We start from the raw sequence: 23,215 nt of genomic DNA on the forward strand, positions 1-23,215 counted from the left end.
AATCTTGTGCATGACCCATTTTAATGTTAGGAGCTTGTTTTCAATCAATGCTGTTCCTATGCAAGAACAATGGACAGAGGACCAATATCTTGTCAAGGACAACACCCACGCCACAGGCCACAATCTGGTTGCTCCCCACGAGTCTTTCCCATGAGACATACAAATTCACACACACATCTCCATGCATACGCACACTCATTTTCATGCCTCACGAGTTCTTGCTCTGAGGACGCACACACACAAAAATGCATACGCACACACACACAACTGCACTTCTTTCTACTGGTCGGGTGCCAAGGGCAGAGGACTCTGCCGTGCACCAATGGGGCTTCTGCTCTGGACAGAGCAGACCCGCCTCCTACGCCTCGGGAACCAATCAAGGGACTAGAAGAAAGACCCTTTCTTTATGTTGCATTGTATAAAGTAATGCTGAAAACTCTGTTTTTGATCCCTTTTCAACTGTCTCCATAAGAGGCAACTGAATGGGTCCATGCATGTAGCTTGAGCAGATACCAGCTATCTCTGTGTTTAATAAACTGCCTTTTGCTTAAACATATTCCTCTCCGTCTAGCGTCGTTGGTTCTGTACTTCCTCTCCTTATGGTTTCACCAACACACTTAACCCTAATTGCTCCTGTAAGTCGCTCTGGATAAGAGCGTCTGCTAAATAATGTAAATGTTTTGAGGAAGAGGGAGGGCATGAGGAGTATGCAATTGAGAAAAGGCCAGTGTCTTCTGATTTACCATTTGAAAAAGAATGCCACCACCCTGAAGAGAGTGATATACCTGGTGTTTTAGCTAGCAGATCCGACCCACTTGCTTACAGCTGAACTATGGTCGGACAGGCCTCCTGTTTAGATTAACACACTGCTGGTTAACTTGTGTTTGATATGGGCTTTGGTAAATTGACTGCCTTTTCTTTACCAAAGACTGGTCTGTATTTTGCCACCTATTTATATATATATATTGGTATCCTTTTTCAGAGTATCACGTGAGGTCCAACGCCAGCCATGTCCAGCCTGATCGACTGAGTAAGTGTGTGCCTGTGTATGGGAGAATCTCAATTGCATACTCCTCGCGTCCGCTCTCCTCTTCGGTGGGGTTTAACGGCGGTTGGTTTTCCAATATGTTGCATTACCGCCCCCAACTGGACTATAGTATAAATCCATTATACTTTGATACATAATACTAAATAAAATTCAACTAACCCTACACTCATTAAAAACCCACTACCCCATTCCACTACTTTGACCATATCTGCTCCTGTACCATGTCAACGGCCTGGGAGGCCGGGACACCACCACTCAACACACCATGTAACTCTTCTGAAGTCAAATCTCATACACCTCTGCAGCTGCCATCTATTTTCTGTGATTTACATTCCATTTCCGCGGTACAGTTGATAACCATTGCTATGAATGCTAAGAAGCTAACGTTACTGAAGTATATATCACTCGTTGGCCTATCCGAGTGTGCTGGCACAGATCTACTACTCACAGGGATCCTCCTCAAGGGTGAGGGATCCTCCCTCACCCTTGACCCATCCTCTTCTACTTTCTTCACTGCCTCAGCATACGACACCTTCTGCACTACTCTGACTCTGGTCACCTCAACCTGCCTCTCTCGCACCGGACACTTCCAATCCCTAGCAACATGGGCACCCCTAAAGTTGGCACACACAACCTTTTCCACAGAAACTACACAATCCTCTGTCTCAATGCCCTCCTACACACTTCCCACATCTTGGAATCTCCCTCTTACACACTGCTGTGACATGACCATGAACGTTGCACCTGAAACACTGCAGTGGATTCGGCACAAAAGCTCTAACAGGATAACTGATATATCCTAACATGACTTTGTCAGGTAAAGACTCTGATTCAAAACTCAAAAGGATAGACTGTGACGCCTCTGTTTTCGCCTCCTTCCCAAAACCCATTGGAAGAGATCACAGGGGAGGGACCCCTTGCTTTCTCATCCAATGGGTTTGAGAAGGAGGAGAGGAGAGAGGACACGAGGAGTATGCATTTGAGATTCTCCCTATGTGTGCATGTACACTTGTTAGAGGCATAGGGTGCATTTACACAGGCAGCCCCATTCTGATTTGTTTCTCTCACTAATTGGTCTTTTGACCAATCAGATCAGCTCTGAAAAAGATCTGATGTGAAAATATAGGATTGGTGATTGGTCAAAAGTCAAAATATCATAATTGGGCTGCCTGTCTAAACGCAGCCTTAGCAAAACACCCCCAACGTGAAGGGGAGTCTGCTCCTTATTGGTTGCCACACACCTCAGTCAATGTATTCAACCAAATCACGTCCACCTGAAAGAGGCGGGACTACCTCTTTAAATATCCCCACCTGCAATCATTAGCCTCTTTCAAACCAAACCAGCATGGAACCCTTACATGAAAACTATAAATGAAGCCTCAAAGACCAAGCCTGTTTTAATAAAATGTAAAAAGACTACCATCTCCCTGTGTTCTTGCAGACCTACCTATAGCGTTACCTCCCACCCAGACTTTAAGCTATTTTGCATGGTGCCGAAACCCGGGATGGTAACGCAATGGGGGGAGCGTAGCAGCGTACCATATGGTCTATTAAATGGCCTGCCAATCAGCTACCAGCAGGCTACCAGCTACCCACCGCGGCAGACTACCAGCTACACCCCGCCAAGGCGCTCTCCTTCCAGTGGTCAGTGTACCAAACCCCCAGAGCGCTCCTTCTCCAGCTATCCAGAGCCTACAGTACCTTGACCTATTCCACATTTTGTTGTTACATCTACACATAATACCCCATAATGACAGTGAAAACATATTTTTGGATTTTGTTATGCACATTTATTGAAAATGAAATACTAAAATCTAATTTACATAAGTGTTGACGCCGCAGAGTCAATACTTTGTAGAAGCACCTTTGGCAGCGACTACAGCTGAGTCTTCCTGGGTAAGTCTCTAAGAGCTTTCCACACCTGGATTGTGCAACATTCACCTACATTCTCTTCAACATTCTTCAAGCTCTGTCAGATTGGTTGATCATTGCTAGACAACCATTTTCAAGTCTTGCCATAGATTTTCAGTAGATTTAAGTCAGAACTGTAACTAGGCCACTCAGGAACATTCACTGTCTTATTGGTAAGCAACTCCAGTGTAGATTTGGCTTTGTTTTTAGGTTATTGTCCTGCTGAAAGGTGAATTCATCTCCCAGTGTCTTGTGGGAAGCAGACTGAACCAGATTTGTTCTAAGATTTTGCCTGTGCTTAGCTCCACTCTGTTTCTTTTTTATCCTGAAACTCCCCAGTCCTTAAAGATTACAAGCATACCCATAACATGATACAGCCACCACTATGCTTGAAAATATGGAATGGTACTTGGTAAGGTATTGGATTTGCCTCAAACATAACACTTTGTATTCATGAAAGTTAATTAGTTTGCCACATTTTTTTGCAATGTTACTTTAGCGCCTTGTTGCAAACAGGATGCATGTTTTGGAATATGTTTGTATTCTGTACAGGCTTTCTTCTCTTCACTGTCAATTAGGTTAGTATTGTGGAGTAACTACAATGTTGATTCATCTTCAGTTTCTCTTATCACAGCTATTAAACTCTAACTGTTTTAGTCACCATTGGCCTCATGGTGAAATCCCTGAGCTATTTCCTTCCTCTCAGGCAACTGTGTATTGATACCGTCCAAAGTATAATTAACTTCACCATGCTCAAAGGGATATTCAATGTCTGCTTTTTATTTTATACTGAACAAAAATATAAAAGCAACAATTTCAAAGATGTTACTGAGTTACAGTTCATATACGGAAATCAGTCTATTCCAATAAATTAATTAGGCCCTAATCTATGGATTTCACATGACTGGGAATACAGATATGCATATGTTGGTGACAGATACCTTTAAAAAAAAGTTAGGGGCGTGGATCAGAAAACCAGTCATTATCTGGTGTGAACACCATTTCCCTCATGCAGAGCGACACATCTCCTTCGCATAGAGTTGATCAGGCTGTTGATTGTGGCCTGTGGAATATTGTCCCACTCCTCTTCAATGGCTGTGCGAAGTTAGCTGGATATTGGCGGGAACTGGAACATGCTGTCGTACACGTTGATTCAGAGCATCCCAAACATGCTCAATGAGTGACATGTCTGGTGAGTATGCAGGCTGTGGAAGAACTGGTATATTTTAAGCTTCCAGGAATTGTGTACAGATCCTTGCGACATGGGGCCGTGCATTATCATGCTGAAACATGAGGTGATGGCAGGGGATGAACGGCACAACAATGGGCCTCAGGATCTTGTAATTCAAATTGCCATCAATAAAATGCAATTGTGTTCATTATGCCTGCCCAAACCATAACCAAACCGCCACCATGGTGCACTCTGTTCACGACGTTGACATCAGCAAACCATACATGTGGTCTGCAGTTGTGAGGCCCGTTGGACGTACTGCCAAATTCTCTAAAACGACATTGAGGAGGCGGCTTATGGTAGAGAAATTAGCATTACATTATCTGGCAAAAACTCTGGTGGGCATTCCTTGAGACATCTGTGGCATTGTTTTGTGTGACAAAACTGCACATTTCAAAGTGGCCTTTTATTGTCCCCAGCACAAGGTGCACCTGTGTAATGATCATGCTGTTTAATCAGTTTCTTGATATGCCATGTGTCAGGTGGATGGATTATCTTGGCAAATGAGAAATGTTTACTAACAGGGATGTAAACAAATTTGTGCACAACATTTGAGAGAAATGTGTCACACAACACAATGGTACAGATGTCGCAAGTTTTGAGGGAGCGTGCAAATGGCATGCTGACTGCAGGAATGTCCACCAGAGCTGTTGCCAGATAATGTAATGTTAATTACCATAAGCCGCCTCCAATGTCGTTTTAGAGATTTTGGCAGTATGTCCAACCGGCCTCACAACTGTAGACCACGTGTTACCACGCCAGCCCAGGACCTCCACATCCGGCATCTTCACCTGCGGGATTGTCTGAGACCAGGCACCCGGACAGCTGATGAAACTGTGGGTTTGCACAACCGAATAATTTCTGCAGAAACTGTCAGAAACCGTCTCACGGAAGCTCATATGCGTGCTCGTTGTCCTCACCAGGGTCTTGATCTGACTGCAGTTCAGCGTTATAACCGACTTCAGTGGACAAATTCTCACCTTCGATGGCCACTGGCATGCTGGAGAAGTGTGCTCTTCAATGATGAATCCCGGTTTCAACTGTATCGGGCAGATGCTAGACAGCGTGTATGGCGTCGTGTGGGTGAGCGGTTTGAATATGTCAACGTTGTGAACAGAGTGCCCCGTGGTGGTGGTGGGGTTATGGTATGGGCAGGCATAAGCTACAGACAACGAACACAATTGCATTTTATCAATGGTAATTTGATTGCACAGAGATACCATGACGGCATGATAATGCACGGCCCCATGTTGCAAGGATCTGTACACAATTTCTGGAAGCTGAAAATGGCCTGTATACTCACCAGACATGTCACCCATTGAGCATGTTTGGGATGATCTGATTGACGTGTACGACAGCCTGTTGCAGTTCCCGCCAATATCCAGCAATTTAGCAGTCATTGAAGAGGAGTGGGACAACGTTCCACAGGCCGCAATCAACAGCCTGATCAACTCTATGCGAAGGAGATGTCGTGCTGCATGAGGCAAATGGTGGTCACTCCAGATACTGACTGGTTTTCTGATCCACGCCCTTATTTTAATTTTTTAAAGGTATCTGAACAACAGATGCATATCTGTATTCCCAGTCATGTGAAATCCATAGATTAGGGCCTAATGAATTTATTTCAATTGACTGATATCCTTATATGAACTAACTCAGTAAAATCTTTGAAATTGTTGCATGTTCATATATACATTTTTTAAAATGAATTTTACTAAAATATTAAAATAATTTTGGCCAAGGGATCCGTGGAATAAGTTTAGAGGATATAATACAATGAAATATTATTAATTTACAATTTATGTTCTTAACCCTGGGCAACATGGGTCTCACAGGAATATTGGTATTCACAGTACTCCACCAATTATAAATTTTAGCTTTAAAACTGCAGGATATTAGCTTTAAACTGCAGGATATTAGCTTTAAAACTGCAGGATATTAGCTTTAAAACTGCAGGATATTAGCTTTAAAGCTGCAGGATATTAGCTTTAAAAATGCAGGATATTAGCTTTAAAAATGCAGGATATTAGCTTTAAAACTGCAGGATATTAGCTTTAAAACTGCAGGATATTAGCTTTAAAACGGCAGGATATTAGCTTTAAAACTGCAGGATATTAGCTTTAAAACGGCAGGATATTAGCTTTAACTGCAGGATATTAGCTTTAAAACTGCAGGATATTAGCTTTAAAGCTGCAGGATATTAGCTTTAAAACTGCAGGATATTAGCTTTAAAACTGCAGGATATTAGCTTTAAAACTGCAAGATATTAGCTTTAAAGCTGCAACTACAAAAAATATATTTGCCTTAAACTGCTAAATGTTCTCTACAATGTCAAGAGGCTGGCCTTTAAAATCTTCCTTCCAAGGGCCGGAGACTTGCTTTGTCCGGCCATTCACTGCCCGAAGTCATAGTAAAACTCATTGTATGCTATTTTTATCTCACTAGAGTTGTGTTCAGATTGTGGGGGGGGATCCCTGAATAATTTGGTATCAATAGGAGTCCCCGGACCCAAAAAGTTTGAGAAGCCCTGATTTAACCTTTTGCTGTGCATACATTTGCCCTTTCCTTGTTTGCTAATTGAATAGCGTTGTAGCAGCTAAACCTTTTTTGTTCAAGTGTATTTAATTTAGTGCCCATGTGGATAAGCTTTGCAGAGCTACCCATTGCGTTACCGCCCACCCATCCTACCCATACTTTTATTTTGTGTTTAGATAAGACAACCTCATCCTATGAACCTAAACGTCACTCTTGTCCTCACAGCTCTTCTGTTCAGCTCTGTAAGATTTTATTTTATTTTTATTTAACTTTTATTTAACCAGGTAAGCCAGTTGAGAACAAGTTCTCATTTACAACTGCGACCTGGCCAAGATAAAGCAAAGCAGTGCGATTTAAAAACAACAACACAGAGTTACATATGGGGTAAAACAAAACATAAAGTCAAAAATACAACATAAAAAATATATACAGTGTGTGCAAATGTAGCAAGTTATGGAGGTAAGGCAATAAATAGGCCATAGTATTGAGAGGCCGGCCAGAGATATCCTGATGGACTCCATCCGTGTGGTGCAGGGAGACATCAAAGAAGTAAGAGCCGTGGCTCTTCTAACACCATCTGATTGCAACTTCTACCAGATGATGTAGTGAGTCACTCACTGCACTGGATGGCTCCAGCAAAACCCTTAGTGACACCCCACTGCTGTGCTGTCTACAGGTTAGCAGGATTCATAGTCAATGGTGCACTAATGGAAATCCTCAATATTCCAATACAGAGTGAAACACTAGCTGGATGGATGACAGGAAAAAGGTGGCGGACACGCAATGCAGGCATTGCCATAGACCTGCAGGGTCTTCAGACCTGAGTCTCCTCAAAAACAGTTAGTTAGAGTGTACAGTATGTCTGATACTGAACGTGATGTGTGTACAGGCCACTGGGCTCTGGTTTAAAACATGGATGGTAAATGATCCCACACCACCAACAACAACGTTAATGCAATCACAGTAACCCCCCACTAGATGGTAGGTGTTTTCCAGTCTCAAGAGTAACAACCCCAACCCCTTTCTCTCAGTACAGAATAGCCTAAACACCACCCCCCACTTACAGACCCACACACCTCTCTCTTTCTAGTGTGATGAAGGCCTCTCAACATCTGTTTTCAATAACTGGACTCTGGGTCACCCCTGGCTCCCCACAACATGCACTTACATGGACCTAACAGTTAATGAAGACATCAGCCGCAAACGACACAGCCATTCCACACTTCACTCTTTCGTCTTTTTTTAATTGCCATACACAACCAATTGCTTTTATGGTATTTTAAGTGCTACTATTATCATGCTCAACTTTTGCATGTATGTCATATTTAAACATAGGTTCCCACCACAAAGCCAGTTGGCAAAACTGTGCATAACAGACTTGTGCTGTGAATGTGAGTTAAATTGAGCAGGAATTAAGGATTTGCGGGTGCTATTCTTTGCACTGTTACAAATTATTTGAGTCTGGCAGAATGTCTCAGCCTCTTAAATGTGGAACTATTTCTTTGCTGGGCCACAGGGCAAAAGAGTGTTCCATATCTACCCACCCAGACAAACACCTACACAGTCACTGGACTTTGGACAGAAGAGTGTGCTGAGACTTGTTACATGTACTGTAGACTTTGGGTTCTTTGTCATTTGCAGCACAAAAAACATTAGTGTCAGTGCAGTCAGACTATGTGCAGATGAGGGTCGAACGGTGTTTCCCCATGTACTTTTTGTATTGATTTGTTGTTAATCATTTTTTTAAACCCTGTCAGCAAAGGGGAGGACAATTAGTTATGCTGTATGCATATTAATGTGTGTGACAGTTAATTGTTTTAATTGAAACCTAAGCCTGATTAACATTGTTAATCTTTTTTTATCACTTTTTTTTAAGAATTACTTTATTTACTGAATTTGAGAACTATGCAGAAAACAAAAGTAATGGGGAACCGATGACCGTTTCAGTTGAGGGAGGAGGGGGAAGAGAGCGGGGGTGGGGGGAGGGGACTGGAACCAATAGCGTGCAACATCCTGCTAATATAAAGCACCAAAAAAACGACTCCTGAAAAACAAGAGCAGGGGTGAGAGCCAAGCTGAGGTAACTCGCCGGGTCTGTAGCAAGAATCCTGACAGCAGAAATCGGGGAAACGAATGAGAAAGCAATCGATCACAGCCTATTGAGCACCGAATTGTCTTTCTATTTAAAACGTTGACAAAAGTACACAGATGGTAAGTGCTTCTCGCCCATTTCTCGCGTTTCTTGTACAGAGATGGCTAGCGACAGCAGACAGCAAACCCTCTCTTCCCCCCTCCCTCTCATTTTGTGATGAGGTGATGTCCAGTCGATGCTAGCTAGCTAGCTACCACGGTTGTTAGCCATCCAACCCGTTTTTTTGTGTGTAATGACTCATGTATAACGTTACTCTGCTGTTCTGTTAAATAGGGCAAAAACGTGCAATGTAACCCTATTTTATTGCACTGTGCCAACTTGCCATCTCTGACAATTCTTTGTTGCACGCTAATTAATCATTCCGGCATTATGTACGGCATTGTGCCGCTACCCAGCATTTCACTCAATGAGCTTATCTCAAACAAAAAATATTTACTGGTAGCTAACGTTAGCTGGCGAGCTAGCGCAATAGTGGTTCTGGCTTTGTTTTATTATGTTTTGCCTGAAGTGAAGCTTTAAACAGTCACATTTTATTTAATGATTTAGGATAAAGTGCAATTGTTTAACTTTAGTTTTAATCATTCTGATGTAGAATCAGATAAAGAAACGTGCACTGTCCATCCCCCTTTGTTGGTTTTCTTAACAGATTGTCGCTGTGTATAGTGTAAATGTTTATATTTTGCCATTATGTAGGTAACGCCTGCCAATCATATGCATCAACCAGTTTGGCTTCAGAAGCGCTGGTTGGCTGATAATCTTAATGTCTACGTACTGTATTACTTAATCATGCCAGCCATTATTTGGTGCACAGCACCTGGCGTCTCCCCCCTGTTATATAAAGGGCTGTGGAAGGGGTTCTGGTGTAGTAGGCGTTTGTTAGAACTGGAAGGCAATGAGCGACCGCATCATTGCAAGCCAACGCTGTGTCATGGTGAACGGTATTTGCCTTGAAATGCATCCAATTATATCATATATTGATTTATTGTAACAACACCCGTGTGAATTATCTGTCTCCCTGCGAGCTCATGACCGTAGCAGCATGGCCCAGCACTAGCGGAGTGTGGGTAAAGTACCTCTTTCAAATTGTCTTCTCTTCCATTCCCGCATGTTTGTCTAGTTGAGACCTTAGCGCTGAAAATGTGTACTCTATCTGCGGTCTTGCCAAACCAGCTCAATATCAATTCAAGACGCAGAATCTCCATAATTACAGCCTTGGCATATGGTCATTTTCGTTTACCGTCACTTTGTGGGGACAGACCGGGGATCTGTCGGTGTGTTGTCTGTAATTTTGGCCCAGTGTTCGCCGAGGATTGACACATGGTTTGAAGACAGATTAACGTCAATGCTGTCAGATTTGTGGCGCAAGCTTCTGTGGCGAGACGACATTTGTTCTGAGTGACTGACTTCTGCGCCCAGAGAAGCTGGTTTCACTGTCTACATTGAACGCTCCAACACTGTCTACTTGTATTGACAGACCGCTGCGCCACTCGGGTAAGGCACTACAGACCCCCCTGGTTCGATTCCAGGTTGTATCACAACCGGCCGTGATTGGGAGTCCCATAGGGCGGCGCACAATTGGCCCAGCGTCGTCCGGGTTTGGCCGGTGTAGGCCGTCGTTGTAAATAAGAATTTGTTCTTAACTGACTTGCCTAGTTAAATTAAAGGTAAAATAAAAAAAATATATATAAAAAATAAACACCTAGGCTGCAATGAGAATTGCACCTGCAGTTTGCTTGAAGCATTTCCATTGTACAGCCATATGCACCTTTGCCGAATGACTCATCAAAGGTACACAGACTGCCTCTGTCTGTCAGAGGGAAGGGTTTGGTCACAGAATGTAAAATATGTTCATTACGTTACTTGCAGGTCCAATTGAAGTAACCATATAGTGCATACCACTATGGGAAATGTTTACACATTTGAGTGAACAGCTCCAACTGCACTTCATTGAGCTTTCCTCCATACCTGCTAGGTCCCCATAGTGTCAGATCCATTTGCAAATGGTCACAGAAATGGTCTGTTGGAATGGTGTAGATAACAATTCCATACTACTGTCATTGGACAGGAAGTGCAAAAAGAGAACCCTCAGGTACTGTATGTTTTAGAAGGTGCAGATCAATGGAGGGTGTGAGTGGGAGATGCATCCAGCTGATGTGTGCTAGATAGAATAGGACTATGAATGAGTAAAGGTAGGTAGCTGCCCAGTTGGTTATGGCCATTTTAGCTAGCCTAATGGGGCAGTTAAATTATTCATAGTTTTTGATACCTCAGTCTTTGATTCTGGGTATCATTGAACAACAGCCTGACCTAAGATAAACTAAGACATGGCATAATGACAAATGCCATGCCTCGTAGATTGCTTTTTAAAAATGAATGTAATTTGTTATTTGAAACTCTTAGTTTTGATTGTCATTATGTAGAGCACTTGGGTAAAAGTCCCAAATATAGTTACTAGCAATTAACCATAGTCAGGGAAAGAAACAAACATGACAGAAATAATCCAATAATCGTTGTTTTTAATGCCCTGGCGGGATGTAAGACTTCATTCACACAGCATTATGGGATTTATCCCAGCCGTTTCCGCTCCTGTTTTTATTATTGTGACACGGAAGCCCCTTGAAAACAGAAACTTCCTAAAGGGCACTAACTGTTAATTGTGTTGTTTACACCTGCACTATTGTATAGATAGATGGTTGTAGTGAAAAACTTTTTAGATGCAAACTCAACGAGACCATTAAAACGTTTCCATCGGTTAGATAACCCTTCTATTGGCTGTTCTTACAACCTAGTACCAAGCAAATGCAATCACATTGGGAGGACCCAAGGACAAACTGTGCCCACTGCCCAGTAAAAAATTCAACATTTTCCACAGCAACCTCCCCTCAAGCAGGAATCAGAATGACAGCAGCGAAGTGTCTACATGTGCAGTGTATACTGTGGGCAACCCAGTTTACTGAGGAATGCCTACTGCATCACACGCCACCCACTTTTCAAATCTTGGGATGCATAGGTGTAACTTTTCACGCTTTTGTCTCCTGCCTCTGCTGTCACACAGCCTGACACAACAGGCAAAGGGGGCAGAAGGTATCTTGCGCTGTAGTTTTAAAATCGCCCATGTTTTGTGAAATTCCAATGGAACGGTAGACTTCAGATTTGCATGTGTTTTGGTCGACATAATGGGGCATGTCTTCCTGAATTCTTGTCCCTCCACAGGCTTTGGTTGCGAAACTTTCTCTTCTCTGTGCGATAACGTCGTATCAGTTCTGAGGTTTGACGCTGAGGGATGTTTTTGAGTGACTTAAGTAAATGCATGATCAGCAGCCTCTCGCTGGGTCCCTACACGCTAAAGTCAATAGAGCCTTCAGGCTTTTAACGCATGCTTTAGTTCCTGGCACGGTCATGGGGTTTTAATTGGCGGCATGAACTCAAACAAGTTCTGTTATCTTTTATAATGACGTTTGTTGAGGAACAGAATCAAGCTGTGTTCATTGTGTGGCTGGCTCCATCAGTTGATTGGCAGATGTGGCAGTAAGAAGCAATGTTGTTAAAGGCTGACCTCGAGCCAAAGTTTGTGGGTTCAAATCCCAGATTAAACATTGCTCATTCACCTTTTGAAATGGGAGGTCCATTCAGCGTTTCTGTAACATATTGGGTTATGCCAGTCAAAATGTGTGAAAGCTAAGAGTAGATGTTATTCAGACGTTTTCCTTGGACAATCGTGACCCCTGTTTTTCAGCTATGAAGCTCTTCTCCCAGACGTCTGGGCTGTGACCTCCCTAGACAGGTTTCACATCTGTGATTATGGCCTTGAGGCTCTCTGTCACTAGTCGTGTCACGACAACCTCTCTCGCCGCAGCCTTACAGGAAATGGCCTCCCCAGACGTGTATGCGTGAAGAAAGACTTATCAACTGACAGAGGTTGGAAATAAATGTGCTAATTTAGTGGTTTTAAAGCCTCAATACTGCCTTACTTAATTGTTAGCTGAGGCTTGTTCATTGGACATAGTGGCCTTGTTTCAGAACCACCTGTGACCAGAAACGTCTGCTGACTCTCCCTTCTCACCCCAGTACCATCCATCTGTGTAAACACGTCTGATATCCCTAGATAATGAAATAGATCTAATTGTTAATCCTCAAGACAACTGCCAAAGAACCCATTTTGTAAACCAACATGCTCAACCTCCGCCTGTATGTTTTTGATGGTTCCTACTGTCTCTGCATATTCTCTCAAGGAGAGATGGATGATATGTCTGTTTGTACCCTACAGATGCTGTTTTCTCTTTGTGAGCAGTGCAAATGCCCTGAAGAATGTATGCACTCGCTAACTGTAAATCGCTCTGGATAAGCGCGTCTGCTAAATGATTAAAATCTAATCTAAAATCTAAGAATGGAAAAAGTAAAGAGAACTAGCCAATATGTTATCTCAAATGATTGCCACGTTTGACACTTCGGACTACTACTGTCATTCAATTGAGTTATTAAATTGCTGGGGATTATTATGTCTTTGTAGTCAAGGAAAAGCAACTTTTTTGGTGTGTCATTGGGTGCGGCTTAAAGGAAAAATCCACCCAAAACAACTAATTCCTTTTAGTTTACGGTGTTAAATAACACTAAGTGAGAACAATATTTTTGTAAACAAATTTTTCATTTTGGCGTTCTAGTAAGGTTGGTAGCAACATGGAAAATCGTTGTGGAAGTCTGTTGCAGCTCAAGTCGAATACAAAATCCGCAGTGCTCTCTATGGGCGGGCGGGCTGGCTGGCTGGCTAGCTAGCAAACGTAGCTACAAATGATCATACCAAATACAATCTCTGCATGTAAAGTAGCTAGTTAGCTGTGAAATCGCCTAAACATACTCCACTATCAATTTAGGAGTCTACAATCTCACCATGTTCAACCTGCAGATCGATGTGCCTCAGAGTGGAGTCTGACATTCACAACGGCAGATATACAGTACTTTTGAGGAAATGGGGAAACGTTGTCCATGCTACGTCCATGGGCCGCGCGGTGCATTCTGGGCGATTCTGGGACAAGGAGCGCACTTCTTCAAGGAGTGAATGGGAGTCTTTTGGGCGCTAGCTCAAAACCCCAAAATTGCCACGAATTTATTCAACAAGAAGTACAGTACTACAAATCTTTTCAGAGATGTGAGATAGAAAGTTAAATTATCTGTAATATCGTATAGCTTTGGAATCGTGACATTACATACTTTAGAGGACATATAGCCACGTTTCTCGACATGTACACTGCCTTTGAGAAGGGATTGCGTGACAATTAGTTTAGCAACCGCGTGACGCAGCATGACAACATGAATGCAATTGGTCGACAGTCTGCTGGGTGGGGCGTTTATACGTTCCTTAATTAATTGGATTCCTATCTCCTTTCTATAATACCTCTGGCAACCGCACCATGCAATGCACCCTGGACTAAAGAGGCAGGCAAATAGGGAAAATTAGCTATACCCTCTGTTAAATTACACATTTCTCGATGTAGGAATATCGCAAAAATATGATCAATGGCTCATTCGAGAAAATATATCCTCCCGAATGTTGAAATCTGACATGTATGATAGACGTTTTTGCGATTTAAGTCTTATTCCTATTAACTTCCAGTGTAGTGTGAGCGACTTTATCACAGTGCTACGTCATACCGAACGGATTTCTGCCTGCTTGAACGCCAACAACTCAGATGCATATGAAATGACCCAGGGAATCAATCACTCAGATGCACATAAACAATATAACATTCAAATTGGGTGAAACTTTCCTTTTTAAGAGACTTGTGTAGCCTTTCTCCATAGTGCATTTTTACTGTTTATTTTCCATCCCTCGCTTAAGGGGATCAGGCGCAGGTAACCTTTCTAAAAGGGGCAGATTTAGGCCAGATATATCTGTATAAACATACCCAAATATTGGACAGGGGTCTGGTTTATAACACTGACCTTTTCAAAGTCTAAAATGGTAATCATAGCAGGTACTTGACGCTCCGAACCCTTCCCTCAATACATTTATTAGAGAAGAGCTAGCCCCAGTGTGGTTTCCCTGGGCCTGAACAGACATCCCCTGGTTCATGCCCCCTCTCACCTCTCTACTCAAGGCAGGGTGGAGTCACCCCCAGACCCCCTGCCATTGTTGGGGTGGTCTGAGCTCCGGGGGAACAGGCAATGGGATTTGTCATTGTAATGAGATTAGGGGCTCGTCAGCAGAGAGGGAGAGTCTCAACCTGATCTGACTGTGGGTGCAGCACAGCAGGGCCCAACTCTTCAAATGTCTGCATAGAAGAATCACACATGAAGTGTAGCCTACTTGAAACTCAAACAGAGATGTGGTGTCTCTTCCGCTTAGTGTAAATAAATGACGGGTAAGAGACTGAATTTGAATGTTGCTAAAGATAGGCTATCAGTGAAGTATCTAGCGGGAGACTTTCTTAAGTGGTTCCAACTTCAAACAAATCTAAATGGGTACACCAAATTGCAATTGTATTACATTGTTAATCTAATGGGCAGACCTGCATCTAGCCTACTGTTTTTGAGCACCTTTAGTTGTGAGCAGAGTTGGCACACCGCAATGTGCAATGTCCTTCTCACCATTTAAGGAGAGGTTTGGTCAGTGCACTGATCATTCCCTGTGGTAGTTCTTATCTGCTGTAATCAGCCTGTGCTGTAAGCCCAGTGGGGTGGCAGTTAGCTGTAGCAGGCTCCCCACAGGGACTCTTAAAGTCTGTGTCATCACTACTTCCTGCCACAATGTCAGCTCCAGTCAGTGGCGTGGCGTGTCTTCATGTACAAATAAGGCAAAAGAAGACCGATGGCACCAGCCATGTAGAAGCCTTCCAGGATTTGTTTGACTGTATGTACGTGCCTGCCATTGACATGGCACCTAATCCTGTTTTCATTATTGTTTAGTGGCTATGGCAATTCTGGACTGCAGATTTTAACTTGTGCAGCCTGAATTGTTGACCAACTTTGCTGTAAGGTACTGTACGTTGTGTGCTGTGCTATAACAGGAAATATAAAGCTCCTGTTGAGAGTTACTCACATGGTTTCCCCTTTTTGTTCACCCGTTGGGTGAACCTTGCAGTTACATATGGAGGATTTCTTAGGTGAATTGGGCTATTGCTTTTCACCAGTGAGTGATTTTTATGTAGTCATTAAGCAGTGCTGGCTGTTCTTTCTCTCACTGTTACAAGTTGGAGAGAAGGGGCTGCTCTCTTGCTGCAACAGGAAGTGATTTTGTCATGCTAGCTACCATGCAGCCAACCAAGCAGTGCACCCTGTACCCTACCCAAATATGAGAATGAAGGAGACTTGGCGAGGATTGTGATTGCATCTACAGGAAGTTGCAGTGCCTCCATCAGACCATCATTCCGTTCTCACAAACTGAGGCAACACCCCAGCTTCCTCCCTCAGTCATTCAGTTTAAAGATATCTGACATGGTTTTCACATCAGGGTTCAGTAGTGAGTGGGCGATAGTTACTCTGATGCAAAAAATTACAATTGAATAGAATACAAATTGGATTCCCAAACTGTAATCTCATCTGTGCACATGCTAGATGATGTGTAAGGGCTTTTGGGGAGCTCTCCATTGACCCTAATGGCTGCAATTTGATTGAATCAATGGCTGATGGGTTTCACTCTCAACAGCTTGTAACGGCTCAACTTTATTTCATCCAGTTTAATTGAGTTTTTCTGGTCATTACAACGCATTCTAATTGAGCAGACCCAATGAGGAGCTGGATTTGGTGTAAACAACCCAAATCCCCATGGATCAGTGCTTGGTGTGTGTCCACTCCCCTTCAGTGTACATGCATGTAGCCTAAATTTCCTCCTTTCTGCTGCACATGAAGCTGCACAGGCTTCATGAAAGGGCTGTAGCGAGAATGTGGCAATGCACAGTTGTCTGACAAATGAGGAGCCCCTCCGCCACCACTACCCCCAATCTCCTTACATAACAGCCAGAGTTTTAGAGATGTCTGCAGTGGACTTTCCCAGAGAGCAGTTCTGCCTGCACACAAGCGGACACAGCCTTTTCACTGTGTCTGCCTACATGCGTGTGTCAATGTGTCGGTCTGTCTGCTAATTGACCTGCTAGTCCTGCTTCAGGGCATGGCCGTGGACGTCAATGTGGAGAAACTGCTGAAGGCCGATGGTCACAGAGCTTTAAAGTATAGTTCTTCACCAGGTGTGTTGGGAGCCAAGTGTGACAGCTGAGACCTAGGCACCTTTGACCTATTGCTTGACCCCTGTCTGCCCTGTGGACGTTGACTTTTTTGTGACCTAGTTTCAAACCGACTCTAAGCCACACCACAATGATCTGCTAGGACAACATCTGTTGGCAATATGGCAGACAAAATGATACCTCATGGGTTTTGACAGGGAGTCAGTGCCAACAGTACGGTCTAGGAGTCCACATTTGTGTATGTTGAAAGTAACTTGTTTGTGTACGGTATCATGCAGTTGTCATGGATTGAAGGAGTGTTCAGGGTCTCTCTGTAGAGTTAAGTTGAAGCAGGAAGTCAATGGATGCATGTTTGTATCAGAGCATAGGACTTTGGAGCCACGAGTAGAGAAATGAGACAGAGCCCTCCATTCCATAAGGCCTTTAGTTCTACAGACCTGCATGGACCGCTCTGTTAAGGCCAAGCTCTCACACACTGTACTGTTGTAACAAATGCTTTTTTTTATTGACTCAAAGTAGTACATCAGAATTCCAGATTAGTGATGTAGTGTAACACTGGCACTGATTGCTTTCTTAAACAGCCGTGCTGTGTGCAAGTTGAGTCTCCTAAGGATGTCCATAATATCACCCTTAGGGTTAATATTTGAAATAGTTGTGCTACCCTGTGATTGTGTGTTCAGTGTACCTGCTCACATGTCCAGACAGAAGGTAGCTGACCTAGTCTCCGGGGTGTACAGTACACTGACAGATGGAGCTGCAGGGAGGGAGAGAGCGGGAAAGGGGAAACTACTGAGATAAAAGAGGGATATTATGGTCATGGTATTTTCAATATAACAGGGGAAATCCTGATCATGCTTCTACTTCTGTTGTAATAACACTAACTAGGAAAGTACTGAGGTTTACTCATATTTCTATTCCAGGACAACAGAAATGCCCCTGAAGATAAACCTGTCCAGCGCTCCAAAGTAAATATACCTCCATTATCACTCCATCCTCCTCCTTTGTCCCTGTTTCAACCCAGCAGGCCATTATCTTTTAATCACTATCCTTCTCCATTACTTGTCTGTCGAGCCCAGTGTCTCCCACCCCTACTGACCTTTACTCAGATGTCATTTAAACATCATACATAATGGAACTTCAGTTTATATAAGAGTATATGTTGTCACATACTCTCTCAACAGCAACTCATTTCGATAGATTGGTTATAGATAACTGAGCAAGTTGAGATGATGCATCATTTATCCATTGAAACACCACATTTGAAGCCATAGTAACGGTGTGGTTTTTGTTCATGTGCGTAGTCCTTCAGCTTCAAGACGCCGAGGGAGGTGTGCTCGTCATGTGAGAAGACAGTCTACCCCATGGAGAGATTGGTGGCTAACAACCTGATATTCCACTCTGCCTGTTTCTGCTGCAAACACTGCAACACCAAACTCAGGTGAGACTCACTCACTCACTCCAAACCAAACTGTGTTACTCTTTCTTTATATTCTACCCCTCCCTTCCCTCTCCCTGCAGCCTGGGCACATTTGCTGCCCTCTCGGGTGATTTCTACTGCAAGCCACACTACCAGCAACTCTTCAAGAGCAAAGGAAACTATGACGAGGGCTTTGGCCGCAAGCAGCACAAGGAGCTTTGGACCGCCAAGGAGGGAGAGAACATAACAAAGACTGCGTAGCCACGCCTGCCTGTCTGTGTCCCATCCATTCTCCCACGGGAAAGGCTATACGGACACTCCTGACCTGCAAACCGACATTTAATTTCAGAATTGGTTGAGGTCAGGGTTAGTTTTGGGTAGTTGTTTTGCAGGTCATCAGTATCCTTAATAGTATCTCCCTTCTCACCCCCAAACCCTCTTCTCCATCTCCAACACGTCGTAAAGAGCATGTGTCATATGAGGGGTGCACTCAGCGCTCTTGTGCGCTCTCTCTCCACACCATGGAAGACCCACTATGACTGGCCAGTCACGCCCCCTGTTGCTTAACATTTTATTTAGTGGGGTGTTTATTCCTTTAATTTGGTTTTAGTAAAAATACAGATTTTTATGTTTTATTTCTCTTTGAAATTGTTTGTTGATTGTGACCAAACTGCTTCTTCACAAACCAGTGGTACGTTTTTGCTGGCTTTTTGAGGACAACATTATTGTTTCCTTGTTTATTTTTCTGAAAAATGTGCACCCTTTTGATGCAACAGGTGTAAGGACCATATGCGAAGATAAACATATGGTTAGAGAAGCTAGAGGTCACTGTAAGCTGTAGAGCATACTCTCAGGTCAAACATACTGAGCTAGATTGATTTAGCAAGTTTGTATTATTTTATGACCTCTTTTAGTTCCATATAGTCAATTAAATCTAATAACAATTTTAAAGACCAGTCCTCTGCAGTGCAGTAGCACAGGCAGAGGCCATTTTGTGAGTTTGTCAGGGTCCACTTATCTGAGAAACAAACAGGGTACACGGAACTGTAGAACTGTCACACATTCTCTCTCTTGGTAAATTGTTTTATTATTCAATTTTTCTTTTATATATATTTTTTGCTCCTATGATCTGAATGGCTGCTAGGTTTCAGTTCTGCATGTTTGTCCTGTATGAATGAGTGTCTTAGCCTTATTACCTTTGGTATATACTGCCCTCCTGTGTTCTGGATGACTTTTTAAAACTAATCTGCTTAATTTACTCTTAATCTCACTTACCAGTTTTAAAAAGCGCTCTTTGCTCTGTTATTTGCTGGGTTTGACTGATGTCATGCGATACGTTGCTGTAGCTCATTGAGGCTTTTTTGTCTTTATTCTGAATATGAGAAGTATCTCATAGGTGTCTGTACATAGCAGTAGCTTGTGCTTAGTGAACATATCACACTATACTATATTGTCTTGCACATATGACCATGCATGTTCACCAGACAAGACAATGTTAGATTGACAGGGAACATAGCCTGACAGGAAACCACACAACTGTCATGGCATTATCCCCTGCAGCTTCCTGTCCATGCAGAGCTGTCTGTTCATGTGCTAAATTGGGCCACATTGGTGTGAAAAACTAAGGATGACTTTTGGTGCTTTCAAGACAACCGTGAACTCTGGGGGGGAAACAATGTCAAATCCTGATGTCTGTGATCTTCCACTCTGAAAGTTGGCGCTCTAGAAAGAGGCCAGAGTTCCCGACTCTGAATGTATGAGTTGGATGACCGCTCAAAACGATTTTTCCCAGTCTGAGCTTTTATTTTATTTTATTTCATTTTTATGAGTTCCCTATTGTCTTGAATGCTCTAAAGTCTGAGATTTCTGAGTTCCCGGTTCTGAATGCAGCAGAAATTCACATATGACTGTGATGTCCGGACGGGGCCACAAAGTGAAATAACATAGTGTAAAACTTTTTCTTCAGTGACATCACATTTGAGAACATAAACATCTCTTTTTTTTTTTTTATAAATAAATGCCTCCATCTTATGGGTTCCTTGTTTCGACTGCATCATGCGATTCTGAGCAGAGATGTTGGATTCATGAAGATTGTTCACTCAGGCCGTTTACCATTGAAAAATGGTCAGTTTCAGTCTGCTTAACAGGGTGGATCTCCCATAGACACCAATACGATAGATAGCAGCTGGGTCTGGTCTACTTCATTGACTAATGTAACCAGAAAAAAATGAGGGAGTGGGATGTCTCGCTTCTTCTTCCATCTCTGATTCTGAGCACCAGGACCTAGTAATATGAGTGGTGGGCACTAACAGGGAATGTTGTTTTGACCTGGGGCATGTTCAGGGAATTGCCTATGCAGTGAGTTCAGCCCTACAGTGCCCTGAAACTCAGAGTAGCTCCTCCTGGTGGGAGAAGAGAGGTAGGAAATGCTTGAGTCAGTTCAGCCAGACCCAGTAAAGGCTTGAGATATTAGATATCACACAATTGTCAATAAACACGTTTCCCCCAGTTATTTCTTCTGTATAGCTTTTACTCAATCTTTAGGATGTGGGCGTGGCTTCGGGATGAAACAGCTGTGCTATAGGCATTTTTAGGTTTGAATGTGACACCTGCTTGGGCCAACAAACTCAATAGACAAGATTTCCATTTCTATTTTCTTCATTCTTGCTTAAGAATGAGACTAAAGCCATTGAAATACGTCATTTGGGAAGTATCCAATGCCACAACACTTGAATGACACAATGTATGTGATGGAAAGTTTACTGTGAATTAGAGCATGCTGTGCAGAATAGGAAATAAACAGGAAAGAGATGTTACTTTTTGATAAGTAAAGCCTTAGAAATAAATAGCTAAAAACCATGGCCTAACATTTATTGCTTTTTTTTTTTTTTTAACATCTTTTTTTTTTGTGCACATACCTTTCTACCTGTTCCAGCCTATCCCCTGTGAAAGGAAATAATCCTTCTGCTTTATTCCACTTTGTCCCAGTGGTGGATATGAGTGGCTTCACTCAGCCAGCAGTTTCTTTACCCACTCACCCTTCACTCCCTCCTGAACGGTTTTCATCTTTTCATTGCAATTTCTGAAGCTGTAAGGTTATCTATTTGCCTTTTTACATTTTGTAAGGGTCCTCGAGACCACCCAGAATGCTTTGTAACCAAGAACATCATATCAAATAACACTGTGTCCATATGGTCTGTTATGTGCGTGCAGTGTGCCAAGGTACAACGGCGTTATCCTGTGAATAAACGTTCTTTGTAAAGAGAAACAAAAAGAAAGAAGGTACACTTTTCCACCCTGGTGCCAGGAGGTTCAGGTCTATGAGAGCTGTATGACTGTATCTGTTCTGAGTTTAGTTTTGTGCAGAATTGGATGTAGACTTTACATTTATTTTTCAATGCAGGTGTCACTGTTGTCAATGTATATGTATGCGTTTAAAAACAAAAATATTCTATATAACTTGACCTGTGGATGGTGGCCTTACAAGCAAAAGGACGTTTTGGCTGTTTCACCTCGACTCTCCTCCCTTCTTCTTTTGGATTATTACTCCAGTTAAATTGTTGTAGAAGAACATAATTATAAATAATGTGATTTGTCCCCCACACACACACACAATCAAATATATTTTGTTCGATCAATTTCTTTCCATAGTTTTTTTTTATTTTTTAAATGTTTTTGAAAAAATAAATGAAGATGCTGTTGTTGATAGAAGTGAAGTGGTTGTCTTTTTTACATGATGATTAAAGGCAGTGCATATTTCATTATATTTGATACCAAAGTCATTTGTTGGTTAAATAGTTAGCCTTTTTTATGCATTGTACAGGAGCTAGTGTGTGAATTATATACTGTTATACAATCTTTCAGAAGCTCGACAACTGAGTTGTTTTAGTTCAAGGTGCCTGAAAACTAAATAGAACATCAATATTGTCTCCTCCTACTGGTACAGATGTGCTATCTTAAGTTTCTCACAGCAGGAAAATAATCCTGCAGCAACAGGACATTTGAATTATTAAGTGGATAATAATCAATGGACATTTTTTGTAGGGGTTGATACAGATGTAGAATCTTAATTTGATCACACTGTTGGAGGAGAAATGTAAAACGTGTAGTGTATTTGAGATTTTAAAAGGATTCTGAAGTTTGTAATTTCCACTTTGAAATTTCAGACTTGATTTTCCCTTATGAAAAATGTATCAACCCCTACAAAAATGTCCATTAATTTCAATCCACATAATTCACATTTCCTGTTGCTGCAGGATTATGTTCCTGCTGTAGCGAACAGGCTCAAATTAAGGTTTTACATCTGTACATTTTTTGTTCGTGCCAATGAAGTCTGACATTTTAAAGTGGAAATTACAAACTTTAGAAGCCTTTTTAAACCTTGAGAGAACAGAGTGATCAAATGAAGATAGAACATCTGTAGTTTCTTTCACTTTTTATAGGCAAAGTTTTTTGTTTGTTGCTATTGAACCATGGATTAAACCATATACAGTATGGCATTTGTGGTATCATTCATCAGTCTTGCTGACCCTATACTTCTATTGAATAATCTACACTCACACAAACTATATTACAGCCCTGGGAGCCGATTAGACCCTATATTGAATTGAATGTGTCAAAAGTCACCGAAGTTCATGAGTTCAGTCAAGTTGAAGTCAAACTTTAATTAAGGATTATATTTGGTCTTCATAATAGTATCTGCTCATGGTATATATTGTCAGCTCTCTGTCTAAAAAGTACTTAT

The 23,215-nt window shown here is 42.3% G+C and overlaps 1 protein-coding gene across 2 annotated transcripts; it reads left to right on the forward strand.

The window, feature by feature from the left end:
- Nucleotides 1-8,750: 8,750 nt before the first annotated feature.
- Nucleotides 8,751-22,187, forward strand: LOC121568898 (LIM domain-containing protein 2). Of its 2 annotated transcripts, none has more exons than XM_045221101.1 (4): nucleotides 8,751-8,936; nucleotides 17,975-18,019; nucleotides 18,356-18,492; nucleotides 18,573-22,187. In XM_045221101.1, the coding sequence occupies exons 1-4, from the start codon at nucleotides 8,934-8,936 to the stop codon at nucleotides 18,730-18,732; spliced, it is 345 nt and encodes a 114-aa protein (XP_045077036.1). In that variant the 5' UTR covers nucleotides 8,751-8,933; the 3' UTR covers nucleotides 18,733-22,187. The 2 variants fall into 2 exon arrangements, with proteins under 2 accessions (XP_045077036.1, XP_041735303.2); XM_041879369.2 differs by lacking the exon at nucleotides 8,751-8,936 and adding an exon at nucleotides 9,748-9,941.
- The last annotated feature ends 1,028 nt before the right edge of the window (nucleotides 22,188-23,215 follow it).

This window comes from Coregonus clupeaformis, chromosome 7 (genome assembly GCF_020615455.1).
Source record: "Coregonus clupeaformis isolate EN_2021a chromosome 7, ASM2061545v1, whole genome shotgun sequence".
In the NCBI taxonomy this organism is placed as follows: Eukaryota; Metazoa; Chordata; class Actinopteri; order Salmoniformes; family Salmonidae; genus Coregonus; species Coregonus clupeaformis.

Coding starts and splice junctions, on each gene's coding strand:
- LOC121568898 (XM_041879369.2), top strand. CDS start 9,903: ATGACCGTAGCAGCATGGCCCAGCACTAGCGGAGTGTGG. Junction 9,942..17,974: donor CCAGCACTAGCGGAGTGTGG/GTAAAGTACCTC, acceptor TTTCTATTCCAG/GACAACAGAAATGCCCCTGA. Junction 18,020..18,355: donor AACCTGTCCAGCGCTCCAAA/GTAAATATACCT, acceptor TCATGTGCGTAG/TCCTTCAGCTTCAAGACGCC.